At 38.0% G+C, this 17,888-nt stretch overlaps 1 protein-coding gene across 1 annotated transcript; it reads right to left on the bottom strand.

Moving 5' to 3' along the window:
* Positions 1-1,190: 1,190 nt before the first annotated feature.
* LOC114152358 (G protein-activated inward rectifier potassium channel 1-like) lies at positions 1,191-16,615 on the bottom strand. Its single transcript, XM_028030238.1, has 3 exons — positions 15,244-16,615; positions 4,508-4,724; positions 1,191-4,158 (listed from the first exon to the last, which is right to left on the bottom strand). Exons 1-3 carry the CDS (start codon positions 15,910-15,912, stop codon positions 3,491-3,493), a joined length of 1,554 nt encoding a protein of 517 aa, XP_027886039.1. The 5' UTR covers positions 15,913-16,615; the 3' UTR covers positions 1,191-3,490.
* Positions 16,616-17,888: the final 1,273 nt, after the last annotated feature.

Below are 17,888 nucleotides of genomic sequence, written 5' to 3'. Positions count from 1 at the left end.
AAACTCCTCTTGTTTAAATATGGCAGACATTGAACTTTCTCACCCCGTATGCCAGCATCTTGCATGAAGAAAAACTGAGGGCAATGGATTCTCATTTGATATTTCTTCCATTTCCCAAGAATCACTTCTGTAGCTGTCGCCTTCTTGATGAGCTTCTAGCTGATGTTCTTGGAGCTCATTCCAGTTTTGTTCAGATCCAATATCTCAGCTACTTGAGCCATCAGTGGCATGGTAGTTAGGCCATTTGTGTCATTCATACACATATCAAGCTATGGTCAAAAATGAGACATAGCTTGATCTAGATACAATAAAAAACTATTTGTGGGACCAATATTCTGGTTGGATTGTATAGGATTTAGTATTTATTTCGCTTTATTACATTTATTTTAGATTTTTTTTCATTGATATTCTGTCTTTTTAAATGAAATGAGATAACAAAAAATGTGGAGACTATGCTTTTATTTGAAATTGAGCAAACTTTGAAAATCAGCAATAGATTAGATACTGATTTCCCCCAAATGTTTTCTAACATGCTAACATGATGGTGTACTTCACCATCAAAAAGCTTAAGTCAAGACTTTGAATGATAACATATGTAGAAAAAGTTAATAAATACATTGACTGTATCATCATGACTTGACCTGATATTTTATCAGTATGTTTTGAACCAAACCAAAATGAGACAGATCACATGATGAACTGTGCCACCCCATCTGTTTACTGTGTTAACTGTTGACAAGTTACCCAAACATATCTCAAAATCATGTCTAAATAGAATAGCGTTTGTAGAAATACTGTATAGAAAATAGTGCCAAAGTTTAAAAGGATCTAAGCCAACATATTTTTTTGTTCATTTACCCAAAAGCTTTGAAACCACTGAAATCCATTGGTAGGAAAAGTGTTCAATTTACACATAAAACAACAACAAAAAAATCACAACTATCAAAGTATTTAAGGTTTCAGCTCTACTTTAAATACATCATTAAAAAAGCTTTTAATGATGTCTTTTGGATGCTATTTGATTGTACAATGTGAAAGTCTTGATTTTAAAAACATTTAAAAAACAAAGTCGACATTATGAAGAGCTGCTTCATTCAAAATAAATACTGTTTTCGATAAATGTTTTCAAAATTTTCCATCAAATAAATAAAGGCCCCCATTTAAAAACAAAAAATAAACAAAAGTCAATATAAATAAAAATATTTTTATTGTGGAGCTTATTTTGTCAATCAATTTTATTTCTTTTTCTATTTACTTATTTTTCCTTGACCAGACCCACGACACAGATAATAACATGAAATAAAAATAACCTCAGTTAAAACAATAAAAGTTCATGACATACATATAGTAGAGTAGTTTAACCAAAAAAGTGTGGCAAAATAAAACACCATTATTGTTGAATTTATTATTTGAATAAACAAATTCAAATAAGTACTGAAATAAATAAATTAATTAATTAAAGCTGACTGACAAAATAAACTCTCCATTAAAGAATATATTTTATATACATTTAGCTTTCATTTTATGACAAGACTAACGACTATTAGCAAGACACAACAATAATATTGTATTCCTCTCCATTTTACAGCCTGTGCATTCATATTCTAAAAGAACATGTTCACAAACGGAGGGTGTACATTAATGCCACTGGATTATTGAGATACAATAAACAAAAATCAAACTGTTTATTTGTGCAAAGTTCACTATATTTTTTGTGTGGCAGCCATTTTTTGTGACTGCAAGTAGCTCAGGGACGTCAAATATTCCAAATCACAATTCCCAGTTCATTGGGCGTTTCAAGTAATTTTTCTGAAATGGAACTCAGAAGATGTAAGTCCCAAGTATAAATTATATCCACCATTGATAAATGTGCAGTGGTTGCTTACAATATCTTTATATTAACAATGAGTATTGTACCCCAATGCGTTCACCATATCCATATTGTTTTTCTTTAGGTTTCTTGCCTAAAGAAACCTAATGGTCTGGAGCTGTAAAATGATCTGATTTAGTAAACTTAATGAATCCGTCACACCACAACTCAGTCAATGTAGCACCAGGATACATGGCACATGTGCAGTTTGCGGCGATTATGGCAAGCTGATTTTCTTCTTATTTAAAACAAAATGCAATTTGATTCTAGTTTATTTTTTGTTTCCTACATTAAGATTGGGTGATGTGTGTTCTCAGACTGGTTTCATTAAGTTTTATTTACTTGTGCACACTGAGTCAAAGTAGGGTACGCGTTTATGAGCTATGAGTTTTATGGTATGTCATAACCACTCAGGGTGTAATTTTCACAGTGTTAAAAAAACAGAAAAAGTCCCATTATGACACACAATGTGTTGAAACAAAAGATGAGCCTTTAGGACCCATTTTATGGTATCCAGCTATTTATGCTAATGTTAGCATAAACGCAGCCTTCGTATGCTATGTGTTTTAGATTGCAAGGTTATGATCATGAAATAAGTGACACATGCAGAGTTTTAAGCAATAGCTAAATCTAATTTTTGAAGTAAAGCTGAAAATGCTAGAACCTTTGTATTCTGCAAGAATTTTAAACATAACACTAGCAAACATAGACTTAGGCTTAGCCATTCAGCACAAATGTTAGCCCTTTACACAGGCCAGTGAGTAGAAAAGACCAAACTGATCAAGCACATTGAGTCCTGTTCATCACTAGTTTGTAATTAAACCAACAATTTGCCAATAAAGTCCTGGTTTCTCCTTGTGCAGCTCATAAATAGTCATGAGTTCAACTAGTAATGGCTACATATCCTGAGTTAGCCTATAGCTAATGGCTAAATAAAAAAATTAAAAAAACAAAGAAAGCCAGGTAATATAAAAAACAACTGCAAATAATTTATACACTAGCTTATAGTGTATAATTTACACTATAAACTAGTGTAAATTTACACTATAATTTACACTATAAACTAGTGTAAATTTACACTATAATTTACACTATTAAATTATAGTGTAAATTATACACCACAATAATCTACATTATTATAGTAAATTATTATTACAAAATTACAAAAAAACTTTTCTTATTCAATACTTTGTCATGTTCCTTTTTGTCCTAAGTTGTGCCTGATAAAGCAGTGGTTTGGGGGAAGATGTGGCAAATAGTAATTTCTATTTATTTATTCGTCCCTTTGTTGCTTTTTTAGTTAGAAAAACATACAGCAGTTTATGAAGATCAGAGAACATGTGATGTAACTGTGTAGAAATAAAAAAAAAAACAAGCACACACAGATAAGTGTTAGAAGTCTGTGGGGGGCACAGATGGTGATCTATCAAAACTGACTCACAGTTTGAGCGGATGGATGGCTTATTGGCATCGTCCTAGTTGTAGCAATCGACAGCTTAGTAAAGAGATTGCATTAAGTGAACAGTAAAGAACAAAAACTGCAGGGGGGAATCTAGGTCACAGTAGTCTTTGTTTCTATGCAATGCCCTTGAAGCCTGTTTGAGATTTTTTGAGTTTTTATCAGCGGTCAGCGTTCATTTTGCGCAGTTTTGGGGGTAGATTGTCCTCTGGCCGACTCCCCATCGAGGGGAATGGGACTGGTGCTGGCGTCGCAGCGCCGATAGTGCTAATTGCTGTTGGCTGTCTGTGTTTCACTGGATCCCCCTCATCAGCATCAAGATCAAGGGATAGCAGCTTGACTTGCTCCTCAGGCTGTCCATGCTTCACAGCTGGGATGGAGCTGGACCTAAACCGCTGGATGCTGAGCGAAAGGTCTCCGGTGCTGTAGGCTTTACCACCGGGCAAGGCCGTTCCCGTCTTCAGCGCCCTCCATAGGTGCTCCTCCTTGGTGGAGCTCATTCGCTGGAGCTTGCTGGGCAGCCTGGAGGCCTGATCCTCCGGGTTCTCCGCATGGTCGGCTGAGAGAAGCCTTTCCCGGCGGCCCCCTCTGTTGCTCAGCAGAGGCGAGGGGAGAGTGGGAGCAATGGCTACGGGATTCGGGGACGTCAGAGAAGATTTCTCCTCCTGCTCTTTGACACTGTAGGGAGGCGTGGGAACCTCAAAGGTGTTGTGGAACTGGGAGTAGTCCACTCTGAAGAAACCTTCTTCTAGAGACATGACAGGAAGGAATCGATGGCCCCACAGTACTTCATCCTCCGTGTAAGATGTTCTTGCTTGGCATGTCATACCTACAAAGAGAAGTTACAGAGAAAGGGACGTTTTCAAAAGTATGAAAGTACAGAAAAGAGCCCAAGAAAAGTACATAAGTAGTGAGAGCAAAAAACGAGGAGAAATGAATAGTAGTGAACTGCTTCAGGGAGAAGACATGGAAAATACAGCCATGACGGATAAAAGCTTGTGCTACTGAATAATTAAAACCATGAAAATTAAACATTCTGTTCAATATTTCATATAACTGAGAAAGGGATCTGTGCCACAGGCTAAAAGACGATGAAACAAAAGATTAGGCATCAGGAGCGGCTATCCAAATGTTACAGCAAAGAACACAGAAATGTGAATGTAAGATTTCGCTCTCACCTGTGGTTTCCACAATGCCCTCTAGAATAACTACTATCTCAAACTGCTCGTTCATGAGCGAGCGCTGGGAGAGATCAAAGAACGGGCTGTTGGTGTTGATCTCATGGCAGATGGTGAGAGGTGACACCAAGAAAAGCTGGTCCGCTCCCGTGCCAAAACCCACGTCCAACTCGCACTGGTCCAGAGGCAGAAACTCTCCCTCTGGGGTCTGTCTAGACTGGAAGCACAAATGATTCACACTTTTGGGAGTAGAATTGACATTTTTGTTTGCCAAGAGATATTTCTTTTTTTAGGATTAGTCAGACAGCAGTAAATGTCACCAGAAATTAGCAGTTTGAACACACGATTTGGGTAAGAGGTACAGACACTCATCATGAACATAAATATCGCTACAACTTTTCTATGAGTTTTTGCTTTAAAAAGAGAAATTAGTTTTAGTTGAACGAGACAAAAATTTAGCTATATAGGCCGCCATGACATAAGTATTTGTTTTTTGTTGTCATGTTCTGTGTTTTCTGTGTATTTATTTAGAGTTTTCTGTGTCCCCGAGTCTTCGTGTTGTCCTGTCTTCCCCTTGATTATTCCCAGGTGTGTCTCATTCTGTGATTACCCGCTGTGTATTTAACTCCACCTGTGTTCCTTGTTCCTCGTCGGGTCCTTGTCTTGCAATTGTCTAACGTGCGTGCTGTCATTCGTGTCCAGTCGTGTTAACGGTTGCTACCGGTGTCGAGCCCTGGCTTCTGCTCAGCTGTGTTGCCCATTGCTGGACGGTGTTTATTATTTATTAAAATCATCATTATTCATCTTACCTGGGTCTACAGCATTTGCCTCACCACCTCAACACCCCCAACTCATGACAGTTGTATTGTTACTTTCCTTTAAAAAAAAGAACTAGTTACAAGACTGCAATTAATTTGGCATTTATGGTAATCATAAGACAAGAACTTAACTATCGGCTCTTGGCTACACCAGCCAAATTCAAGTTTTATGAAAAGGGTGAATGTTGATAATATCCATGGAAAATCCCAATGTGAAGTTAAAACCTAAGCATTAATTAAAATTCCTGATGTCAGAAATATTCTACATCAATGTTTTTACACAAAGAAGTGGATCCATACTTATTTCAGTGTTTGCAGATTCACCTATTCATGGATTTTTCTGTGGAATGTAATGCCAAATTATTCGAGGAAAATTCCGTTTAGGGTTATTTTTGTGCAGCATATCTAACATATACAGAAGAAAATGCAGACAGGGAAGCTGAAATATCAAAGCAAAATGCTTTTTGCAAAGCGACCGATCAAGAAGTTCCATTTATTTTCCTTCGCACTGACTGACTGTACCCCAGAGAGAAGGAAGACTATGGATGTTAGCTCCCGCTAAGATCTGTGCCAGCATCTAACCGTCTCCTGCTACAAGCTTCTGATTTACAACAGTGATTTAAATAACATCATTTTAAGTCCTAATGAGACCTCACAGATGAGGGGAACACATAAGAGGCCTTAAAGACGGTTGAATGAGCTCTTCCAAAATTCAAAATTCAAGGCACTTCCTTCGCTTTCTTTGTTTTATAAGCCTATGGTGACAGCTATTCACAATTCAAGGCTACTCTGACAGACAGACAATGTCTGGTAAACAACAGCACTTTTGGGGACAGTTTTTATTCAAAGCTACTTCCAACTGTTTTGCTGCAAACCTGTATTTTATTCTATTTATTCATGTTTTTACCTTAACTGACAGGTGAGGAGGGAAGTGTTAAAGGTTGCATGTAATTGCTGTGAAAGGGTAATTTCCTTCTGTATTTAGGGACAGAGACAAATTGTGCAGGAAGTTATTTTATTGTTCAGTAGCAGATGGCATGACGCCAATAAACGTCTGGGATTGTTTCCATCACAACCCTCTTACTGTAGAGGAGGATGAAAATAAAGAGGAAAAAGACAGAATTTCCCTGCACTCAGTTAGCTTTGACAGGCCAACAACATTCATAAATTGAGAAACATCACATCTAATCTGGGGTTTCATTGGATAAGGCAACAAAATCCTTCTGTTGAAAGAAGTGGATGGACTATGCTACACTAATTTAACAATTCATCCAGGAGCTGCAGCAGCAGTAAAGCTTTGCCGTCGATGATTGACAGTTTTGCAGTGTTAATAAAGGTGTGAAAACATTAGTCTTCCTTGTTTTCCATCTCTCCCTCAAACATTAGACCACATTATAAGCCTATGTTGTGACTTCAGCGACAAATTAATTTGTCAAGAAAGATATTCTGACTAAATGACAGAAGTATGAGACAATAAACAATCACATCTATTTACTGCTAATTCATGTCATGAGTTAAAAATACATAAATAGCAAGATGTGTGTTGCCCTTTATGTATCTGTATCTGTCCATTCAGTTCATTTAACCAACCAACTGTCCGTTGAACCAACCAACCACCTGTCCATTCCTCCATCCACACATAAATCCATCCATCCATCCAACCAACCAACCAACCAACAGTTTTTACAGGTCTGGTATTTAATATTGTCAGCAGATTTATTCTGAACTTACATACTACTACTGAGTACTAATAACTGAGACCTCTGCTGTTACATGCTAATTTGAGTCTGTAACAGTGTGAGATTAGCTACTTGTCTAGCATCAAGAACCTCTTCCTGTTGCCCAATGTTAACTTTATTTGTCTTTCTGGCTTCCTTAGTAAGTAGCCACTTGGTCCACAGATGATGGCAAACAGCCTGTCATTTGTATGCACAGTGATGTTGAGGACAGAAGGGTGTGACATTTCACGGGAAGGCGTCTGTGCCCACAGATTCCTGGCTCGCCTTCATGACGGAAAGTGTCACCCATCATGCAGCATCAGTGTTTATTTCTTCAGTAATGCGCAGACATGCAGCCGATGTTACATGTCCACTAAATTTAGATCAGAAACTCAGAAAGCAAGGCCGGCAGCTGCTTAATATGATTAATGCAAGGCTAAGAAAAGCTAGAAAAAGCCACAAGAATCAATGATCTGATTGTGTATCAATCCCCAAGGTGTGTTATTTTAGGAAATATAGGATATGGCTCAAATCTGATATCTGACAGTACAGAGGGTGGGGGGGGGGGGGGGGGGGGGATATTCCAGGCTCGGTTTTTGGATGCAGAACAATGCTATCCTTCTTAAAACTGACACAGACAGTCACACACAAGCCCAGTCTGGAGTATTTAATGTGTAAATCTTCCACTCTGAGCAAACTCTCCAGAGAGGAAATCTGTGAGTGAGTGTGAAGTCTTTAGCTACTGTGAAGCTTCTAAATTCATTAATCTCTGGAGCTTGGCTTGCTTTAAAATGTAGTCGTTAAAATTTAGGTTAAATGTCTCCAAGTAATTGATAAGTATATTTCAGAAATTGTTTTAGGTCACTATATTAGGCAGTGCACAGCTTCAGTTAAAGCAAAAATAATTTAATGCAGTGTGTGCAAAACAAATGGCCATTTTTTTCTCATTGTCTGATATTAAATCAGAGTGATTTTTTCCAGTTTTATGTCAGTTATGATTACCAAGATACTTAATATTTTCTGAATCCCATAGCAAAGAAAGATATTTTCATAATTTAAATTTAGAAGTTTGCTTTTATCAAAATGTGTATGCCTTCAAATTATTTAGGGAAGCGCAGATGATGTTGACTTTGTAAGATTCTAATATTTTAATCCACAATATTTGAAAATATTTGAGGATCATTTTTAGGATGCTCTTTTCTTATTTTTCATAAAGATAATCAACCATACAAAATAAAAGCAAACATTCTTCCAGACCACATCCTGCAGCTGTGTTTGCTCTCCAGAGCACTCACGCCATGATTAATATAATTTTTTAACTAAAACTGAGTACAACCAGAAAAAACAACAGAACACACCCATGCCAGTAAGGGGTTGCAGTGTCTTTTCTGGGACACATGATGTCATTTGTAGAGTTTGGAAGGAAAAGCATAAATCACTAATCAGGTTTACAAAACATTATCTGAAGAAATCAGCAAAACTCTGGAAAAATGCCCTTTGCAAAGATGAAAGGACATGTTTGGCAATTTTTCTATTCAGCAAGAAATCTACACTGTGTGCCAAATAATTCTAAAAAAAATATGAGGCTATCTGTCCTTCTGCTAAAGCTTGGCTGTAATTTGGTAAACCAACAGAACAATAATAAAAACAAAAATCATAATTATTTTTACAATAGTCTAGTCAATATCTGGAGCTCAGACATTGACTAGGCCATTGCCTAGGGCATGAGGAGCTGTATGTAGATGCTTGTAAACCTCAATGCACTAAAGTACTGTGCTCAAACGTTTCAGTTTTGACATTTGTTGTTGTTTTAATACATGTGCTCAATAATTCAATAAAAACCTCAGATACTGTCAATGCTTCTTACAGTGACTGACTGAATGATGCTGTGGTTAAAAAATATATATAAATTACTTTGATACTGAATGACTTTGATGCTACTTTTCTAACTTCCTCTACCAGATAGCTGTGCTGTTCCAGTTTACTCACTTTTCAAAGCAACATCCGTTACACATTATATGTTTTCAATAATCTACACTGAAAATTAATGAAAATGAAAAACAAGTTCCCTAGATGTCATATCTAAAATCTTTTATTTTAGATGCACTGACTTACACTAAAGTATTGTGGCTATATTATAACTATACAGTTCTGCTAAGGAAGGATAAACATATTTGACACTGAAAGGTCTAACAAGGTGAAAGCCTCATGTGTTCTCCTCCTGCTGCTAAACACTCAGTGCCACAGGGGGAGGAATTAATGGCCTCTGAAAGAGCTCCTGATATGGAGGGAGTGTTTAATTTACTGGGCCACCTGAGAGTAAGGTTGAGCACAACCAGAGCCAATCCCCGGTGACTCACTTCCACCTGGAACAAAGTACCAGTGGTCCTGAGTGCTGACGCGTTATGATGTAAAGAACCATCAAAAGCTAAAGAAGTGTGTTGCTTCAGATTCGTCCTTGGCTTTGACATTGGAAACCCGCTGACGTTTAGTCGACAGATTTATAGCTCGGCTTCGAGGACATAAATCAAATGTTCACGTCTCATCTGAGACGTCATTTACAACATTTCCTAAGTGAGACTGAAGCCTGGTCATGTGTAGGTGTTTTTTTCCTGCTTTTTCTCGTTGTCCTCCTGTGTTTGGCAGTGCCAGATGTTGCAAGTAATGTGGACTTGTCTTCCTGCATGTCTGTCTCCCATCTCCTGCTGCCTTTGCAACCCACTGAGAGAGCTTCTGCTGACACTGATGAGCACCACCCAGCTGTCACTCTCTTTCTCTGGATTTTAGTTCTGTTTGCTACTGCTTACTGCCTTTCTCCTATGTCTCTTCTTCCATGCAGGGGTCTAACAGCAGACATTGTTTTAAAGCATATCCCACTAATGCTGCACAGCTCAATGCCCCTCTGCATTCTGCTGTTTTATTAACAATAGCAGCATCAATATTAATGAAGATTCAAGGACTTTTATCTCTTTTAAGATCCTACGCAAGGAAAAGCATGGAACATTCTCTCTGCGTTTCTGCTGGTAATTAAATTACTTAAAAATTAGAATCTAATTAACATAAAATATTGTTTAATTCAAATTAATTCACACTTAAAAGACACGACCATCCCTATTCTTTTCGGTTGAGGAAATACATTCTTGTCAATTTAGTCCTTAAAATATTTTTTACATTCAAAATGAGTGATAATCTATGTTTATAGTGTTTCAATATGATCTCAGCATGTACCCTTCCCATGTTGTTGGGGGTGTTCAGAATTAAAAATGAGTAAACTGTGGAAGCACATGGCTACTTTGATCACGGTTCAGAATAAGTTTCTGTTTGCATAAAAATTGTTTAGATCAAGCTACCTTTGATGGACATCTTCTCCATAAAAATAGTAGCAGCTTGTTTAAACTAAACAGTTTAGACCTTTCTGTCTTGCCTACCTGATTTTCATGACATGGTTACGCTGAAACAGTTAGAAAGCAGACAGAGTGCTGCTGTGTGGCTCAGCGTGTAAACTGAATGCGCTGAAGCTGTCATTCCTCAACATAGCTTTACCAGGACTGACTCCCAGTGCTTGGTCCCTACTCTCTTCACCTTCCCTGTCTAACAACCAGTAAGTAAAAGCCACTTGTCACAAGACCTTACAAAATACAAAGACCTAGCATAAACTGTAACTTCTATTTGTGGAGTTTTTTTAAGATGAATTAGGCATAAAATATAATTTACTAGAAATGAAGACTCTAATGAGAGGTGTCTACTTTTAAAGTTAGATTTTTTTTTCTTTTATCATCTTTGTATTAATAATGTAGAACATACTACAGGAAAGCACAGGATGGGTAATGAAGGACAATTACTCTGACATTTTTTTAGAGTTCTATAGGATTTTTTATCATTAATTTTCAATAAGCTTTGTATAATTAATGATATGAAGTTCATCAATACTGTTGAAGCTCGGACTGCACAACCATGTATGAACATACTTAATACCAGTTGTTCTATAGAATGAACAGTTAACCATCATGGGTGTTTTTCAAGGAGTCAGAGATGGTGCTGGCTGCACATAGAAAGCAAATATTTGAACCAGTAATATTATTTCTCAGTCAGGCAGAAATACTAACCGCAGCAATATCGGGTTGTTCTGCAGGAGTTAATTAAAATTTTAATAATGTTATTCAGATAAAAGTAATTAAATCAAGGCTAACTTCAACGCCCATCAACAGCAGGTGCATCAGAAACAGGAATATTTATTTCTCCTTTCACTAATGGTAGTATGGGTTTAGAATTATATGTTGTACTAAAATGTGTTCCATCTACTTTTTTTTTTTGGCAGAAATTCATAGTATCCAGGCCTCTTAGGAATTTACAGCCTGTGCCTGAGCCTAAATTTCTCTGTAAACAACTGGGTCATGCAGCAGTTAGGCAGCATTCACTGAGATTACTGCAGCAGCTCTTATTTCTGCAAGACAGAGTTTTGAAAAGAGTGTTACCAGACCACAAACTAATGCACTGTTTCTAAAAGTGATTGTGTAGTACTTCCTGGTGATGAATTCTGATCTTTTACAACCACAGACTTCATTGCAGTTTTATTGGGGTGTTACATGATGTACCAGTATAAAATCATGGATCATTGTGAACTCAAAGGGAAATTATTCATGGTCGTCTCAGTTTTTTATAAATAAAATCTGAAAAGTGAGGCCAGCATTGGTCTGCAGTCTTTGAGATGCAATACTTTGCAGAACCATCTTTTGCTGCAGTCACTGCTGCAAACTGTTTAGTGGATGTCGGGTTTGCAGTGACATTCACATATAGTGACTAAAACTTTGGATATTCTTGCTTCCAACATTTTCAGTACTGCCACCTCCATGTGTTATTTTGCAAGAAGGTCAGTCAAGGTTGACGTCTAATTGTAGTTTGCCACCACACATAACATTTACAGTATTGGCCAAAAAAGACAAGAGCACCCTCTTCCCCTTGTTTCTTTCCTGGAGAATTTGTAGCAAATTAAAAAAAGGTTACTTATGGCTTTATTCTTATAACTATAAAAATCAGATTTGTACAGAAGTAATAGTTGTTGTTCAGCTTCTTAGCTGCTTCTCTTACTAATGATTTACTTGCCCAACCTCTAAGTTTAGGTCCATGTCTTGGAAACTTTGCAGTTGTGGCAAACTCTTCTCGTAGTCAGATGATGAACATCAGTGAGATATTCAAATTTTGAGGTATTGTTTTTTAACCTGTCCCTGCACTGATGTTGCATTCACACCTGTTTTTCTGCTTTAATCAAACTCTACTTCGTTTACCTAGAAAGTCTGGTCTGTTTGGGTGGAATTGTATATGTGAAACTGAACTTTAATGTAGAACAAAAAGTGAATTTTGGTGCGGTTCGAATACAGATGAGACTGCAGAGCACTCGTTCAGGGACAGCTTTGTGGTTTCCTAGACTTTAATCTGAAGATGATTCACCTTAATGCTACACACGTTTAAAACTGTAGAATCACAGAGTTTTATGGCTGTGCAGATAAAAAAAAGTACTATAAAAAAGATGAGGATAACACATTTGGAAGTTTTTTACAGGTTGTCCTGTAGGCACTACCAAATGAGGTGCTTCAGGATGTAATTTACATAGTGATATTTAAACACATAAATTGGCTCAAGAGGATAATTTAATGACCACATAAAAGATCATGATCTAATTACTGGCTTGAATCCCTAAAAAATGCTTCATATATATCTAACAAATCTGTATCTGAAAGAATGCCAAGGGCATTTTAAACTAGAGTAAAGTTAGGGAGAACAAAAAGAAGCAACAATTAAAGTTCCTACAGTAATTTATCATACAGGTTTATTAACGTTAAAAGGTAAAGGGAAGATGGAGTAGATGGAGATCTCTGCTTGTGAGTCTAATAATACGGCAGCTGTTGTAATAAGAGTTCTGCCGATGATGAAAACAAAGGCTAAAACTGTCCCATTAGTCTTCTTACATAGTAAATCCACAGAGATAATGTCAACATGATGTATGATTCTGTGTTTGCTGTTTAAAACAGTAACAGACTGAGTTAGAGAGAATGATAGCAGAACATAAAACAGTCCAAGACTTACTACTGTCCTCTGTGGAGGAAGAAAAGGTGATGATTGTGCATGTTTCCCCCTGATTAGTCCCTCTTTGATGGGTTGTTAAATGCAATCAAGAGACCATATTTTTCTTTGCCTTTCCAGGCTATTAATTAGAGAAGCAATGATAACAAAATGAAATGTAAGTCATCTCAGAAGAAGCTGATACCATAACCATAAACAGTTAACTAATCAAAGTGTCTAAATCTGCAGTGACAAGAAGTACTGGTGTATGAATTATATCATCTAAGCTCTACAGAGAATAAACTTTAAATCCTGTGGGAGCACTTCTAACTGAAAACTCTCCCTTCGACGTGGAGAATGTAGCCTGTCACATCAGATTAAATCGCAGCGACTGTGAACGCACCACCAGCTCTACCTGTCACAGATACACAGTAATGCAGACATCTTTTAGCGGTTTGAACAGTGGAGCTACGTTGGAAGTCCGTGCCGTGTGATATTTTGGTGCAGAGACTTCACTTTTTTAGCACAAATACAAAATATTACTGTGGAGAAATGTGAAACACATCTCCCCGCTGACAGCAAAAGATGCAAAAACCCTGTTTTGTTGCTGGAGTTTGTCTGTTTTTGTCAGTTTGAAGTTGTTTGTCATGTGTTCCTCCTCTCTTCTATCACAGCCACCAGAAGCCGCCTCAGCTTTGGTTTTATCCTCTCGCTTTTTTCTTTTTTTTTTAGAACTGACAGTGTTTCATGAAATGCATTCTCACTGTCAGCTCTCTGTGCTTCAGATCTGTGCAGGGACTTTATGTACAAGAAAAAGTATAACCTAGAGGTTTGCATTCACTGCCACTCGCCCAGTGTATACAGATACTGATTCAACCAATCTTTTGATCAAAAGTCACAGTTTGGGTGTAATTATCTGATGTGGACACCCGGATATCGAGTGCCTTGCAAAAGCATTTATGCACTTTGAGCTTCTTCAAATTTGTTTTTTGACATTACAACAGAGGTTGAACAATGCATCACAACATTTTTGCTGTATACAGCTGCAAGCTTTTCAATAAAACTATGTTGTTGGAATTATAATAAGGATTTCTCCTTAATAAACTACTTACTTCTGTTGTGTACGTTTGCAATAAACTCAAAGACATTAACAATGAAAACAAGTCATATAATTATTGTAACATGTATCAACATTCTGTATTAGATTTTTTTAGGACTGCAAATTGAATGCAACCCTACTTGCAGCTGCAAAGATCAGTCTGACTGACTTCACCATGGCTGCAAAAGCCATGGTGAAGTCAGTCAGAGTTAGTGTAATATAGATACAGCTAAATACTGGGGAATCCTAGGTGGGATCCTATCTGAGACTGCAAAATAATTAGGCCTGGGAAAGTCTTTTTTTTTCTTGGCCTGTGAGAGAGGTTCACCTTCCAGCAGGAAAACATGTCTCAACAATGCAGCCAGCGCTGCGATGAAATGGTGCAGATTCAAGCATTTCTCAGTGTTATAATGGTCCAGTCAAAGTCCAGACCTAAATCTGATTGAGAATCTGGGGGTACATTTTTTAAAATCAATGTCAACATATCATCTCCATGGAATTGCAACAATTTGCCGATTTGTAAAACCTCTGGAGAACATGTCATTTTCCTTCAATTATGAGCAGCTTTGTGGTGGCCTTTAAAAAAAGTCCCCACCAAATAAACTAAAATTTGTACTTTTAATATGAGGAAATGTGGAAAGAATAATTTTGCAAGGTAGTGTAAAGCCCAGAAACAATGTCCCTCTAATGTGGGGGACATTGTTTCTGATGACCCTGGCTCCATCAGGCAGCACACTCAGCAGTTCTGGAACAAAGAGGAAGAAAAGCTGCACAACGCAGTGATTAATTCAGCTCCGAAGTAGATCTTCAGGGGCTAGAATGGTGAGCCATTAATATATATCTAATGATAAAATTATAGACCTTCGGGGAATTTCGTCGATTTTTTAAAGCTGAATAGAAATTGAATGCATGACTTGTGGCGTCCACTGAGAGTCTAATGAGCAAAATGAGGTGACGGACAATTAGTCTGCTTCTGATAATGACCTCTCCAGAGTTAGGATTGCGCATAAAGGAGCACCTTGGACTCCGGCCTCAGCCTACCTTGATGAGTTTGCACCTGATCTGAGCGGAGACCATGTGGCTGTTCCGCAGGTTCCCCACGCGAAACATGAGGCACAACTTTCCGTCCCGCTGCGAAATGACCGCGTCCTGGCTGAACATGAGCGTCTCCGCGCGCTTCTTCGGCTGCGACATCTTGATGAACATGCAGCCGATGAGGAAGGCGTCCACGATGGAGCCCAGCAGGGACTGGAAGAGGAAGAGGATGATGCCCTCCGGGCACTTTTCGGTGATGTAGCGGGAGCCGTAGCCGATTGTCGCCTCGGTCTCGATGAAGAATAGGAACGCGGAGGGAAAGTTGTAGACGTTGGCGACGCACGGCGTGTAGGACGGGTCGTGGCCGGTGGTGCTTAGATCCCCGCGGATATACGCGATCACCCACCACATAGAAGCCATGACCAGCCACGCCACCGTGTAGGTGAGGATGAAGATGAGCAGGTTCCACCGCCACTTGAGATCCACCAGCGTGGTGAAGAGGTCGGACAGGTACCTGCTGGTCTCCCCGCCAAGGTTACCGTGCTGGACGTTGCAGCGGCCGTTCTTCTCCACGAAGCGCTGCCGCTTCCTCTTCGCCGGCGCAGAAAAAGTCATGCTCCTGCTGGTGTTCACCACCTGATAGTCCTCGCCGAATTTCCTCCGTAGAGCCGACATCGTGCCACTCGCCTAACTGAAAACAGCGGGATTCTCTTGGCGCAGGACTGGGCTTTTAGCGCAACTTTTCGTCCTCGGTGCCCAAAACCATGCAGCACCATTCAGCGCGCTATTCTCGCATCCTGTGAGGTGGAGATGCGCCTCTCTTCTGTAAATTTAATCGTAAGCGAGCAGCGATTCTGCGCAACGCACGATCCAGGCTCGCTCCTTTTTACGCAGAGAGGTCTCTTCCAAGTGCCAACTTTGTGTTTCTTCCTCCTCTGAGGGAAGGGCTTGGGGCTGAAAACCAAAGCTGTGAGTGGTATTCAAATACAGTTTGAATACCACGGTATTCTTGCTCCAGTGAGCAAGAGGAACAGTTTAGTGCGCACTTATGGCACAGCGGTGTTCTAGTGGGATCCTTTTATTATACACCTTCATCCATTCAGACACTAAAAGTAGTGCGCGGAAAATTTACGTAGTGCTTTTTCCATTTATGAATTTATTTATTTTCTTTAATTATATCCAGCAGATAAGTTCAGGCTAGTGCACAACTAAGAAATTACAGCTTACTGTCGCCAGCTGCCTATTTACGGCTGATTAGTGCCCCCTAGTGTTGGTGCAGCAGAAGTAAACCTGAGGCAATTATTGCTTCAAAACATTAAAAAAAATAGCTGTTGAAGAGTGAGAAATATTTTTTATCAGAAAATAAACTAGTTTACTGTCACGGCATTCTTTAAATAAAATTTGGAATTAAAATGATATAATGGCTTTGATTTTCTTTTACTCAGTGTCTGGTTTTTTTGTTGTTGTTGTTTTTGCATCACACTTCTGGGAAATCATCAAAGATAAGGAGTTTTGCAGCATTGATGTATTGTTTTCGATTGTTTCAGATCCAACACTGATATGAAACATTAATCTACAAAAACAAAGAAAAAAAAAACAAAAAAATGAACCAGGAGAAATATTGAACCCTCCCTCGACAACAAGATTCAATTATATTTTGCTTAAAGTTACAGTTATTACTTTTTTCAAACATTTAAAAAGTGATTATATGAATGTATTTAGCAAGCTACAAAACTGAAATGATACTTTTAGACATTTAGATGTACTGGATGAATGAAGATAAGATAAGATAAGATGAATCTTTATTGTCATTGTCACAAGAACAACAAAGAAGAAGCCACTCCTGAAATTCCACACCCACTGAGCTCAAGCTAGCTTGTTTCAATAATGCAATATAATGTAGTGTAATAACATATCTTTGTCATTATGGTTTTACACATGACTTTTTACAAGCTAGTAAAATCTGATGGAAAATTAAATCCATCCTGCACAGGTTATCGGCCTATCTTAGGAACACAGCCAAGGGCAATTTTTTCTTCTATACTCTCAGTATTCAAGTATGAATCACAAATCAGTGAGACTTCAGACAACATTTAAGAGGGGTTTTCACATTTTCTCACTAAAATCTTGTTGGACAAAGTGACAGTGGTGCAAAAAACTCTGTCATTTTGATATATCACAATGACATGCAGCTGTAGGTTTTGTATAATTTGCATTCTTCTAAATTATTTAATTGACACAATTAAATGTACGTTCATAAAATTGCATCCTAAATGCAAACAGTAAGATGGAGAGAGAAAAAAATGCAAGAATAATAAATAGATAGGGAAAGGTAGCTGGGAAGTGGGAAAAGTGGAGGAACGACGTACGAAAGGGGTTTACAGTTTTATTTTCCAGGGAAGACCAGGAAAATAAAATATTACAAAATCTATCTTCAAAAGACAAACACAATGTTGTAGAATGAAAAATAACTTGAATTCTTTATCTTAATATATTGGAGTTACTACATTCATGAAACTGTTACACTTTATTAAACAGTATCTACCATTTTACCAATTTTCTTTTTTGTTTTTACAATAAACCACTGAGCCATGCTTTCATAATTTTAATACATTTTATTTTTTTCTTAGAAACTGAGTTAATTTCCTTTG

This window comes from Xiphophorus couchianus, chromosome 10 (assembly GCF_001444195.1).
Source record: "Xiphophorus couchianus chromosome 10, X_couchianus-1.0, whole genome shotgun sequence".
In the NCBI taxonomy this organism is placed as follows: Eukaryota; Metazoa; Chordata; class Actinopteri; order Cyprinodontiformes; family Poeciliidae; genus Xiphophorus; species Xiphophorus couchianus.
Note: the sequence above shows the minus strand (reverse complement) of the source record. Positions and strands in the feature narration are given on the sequence as shown.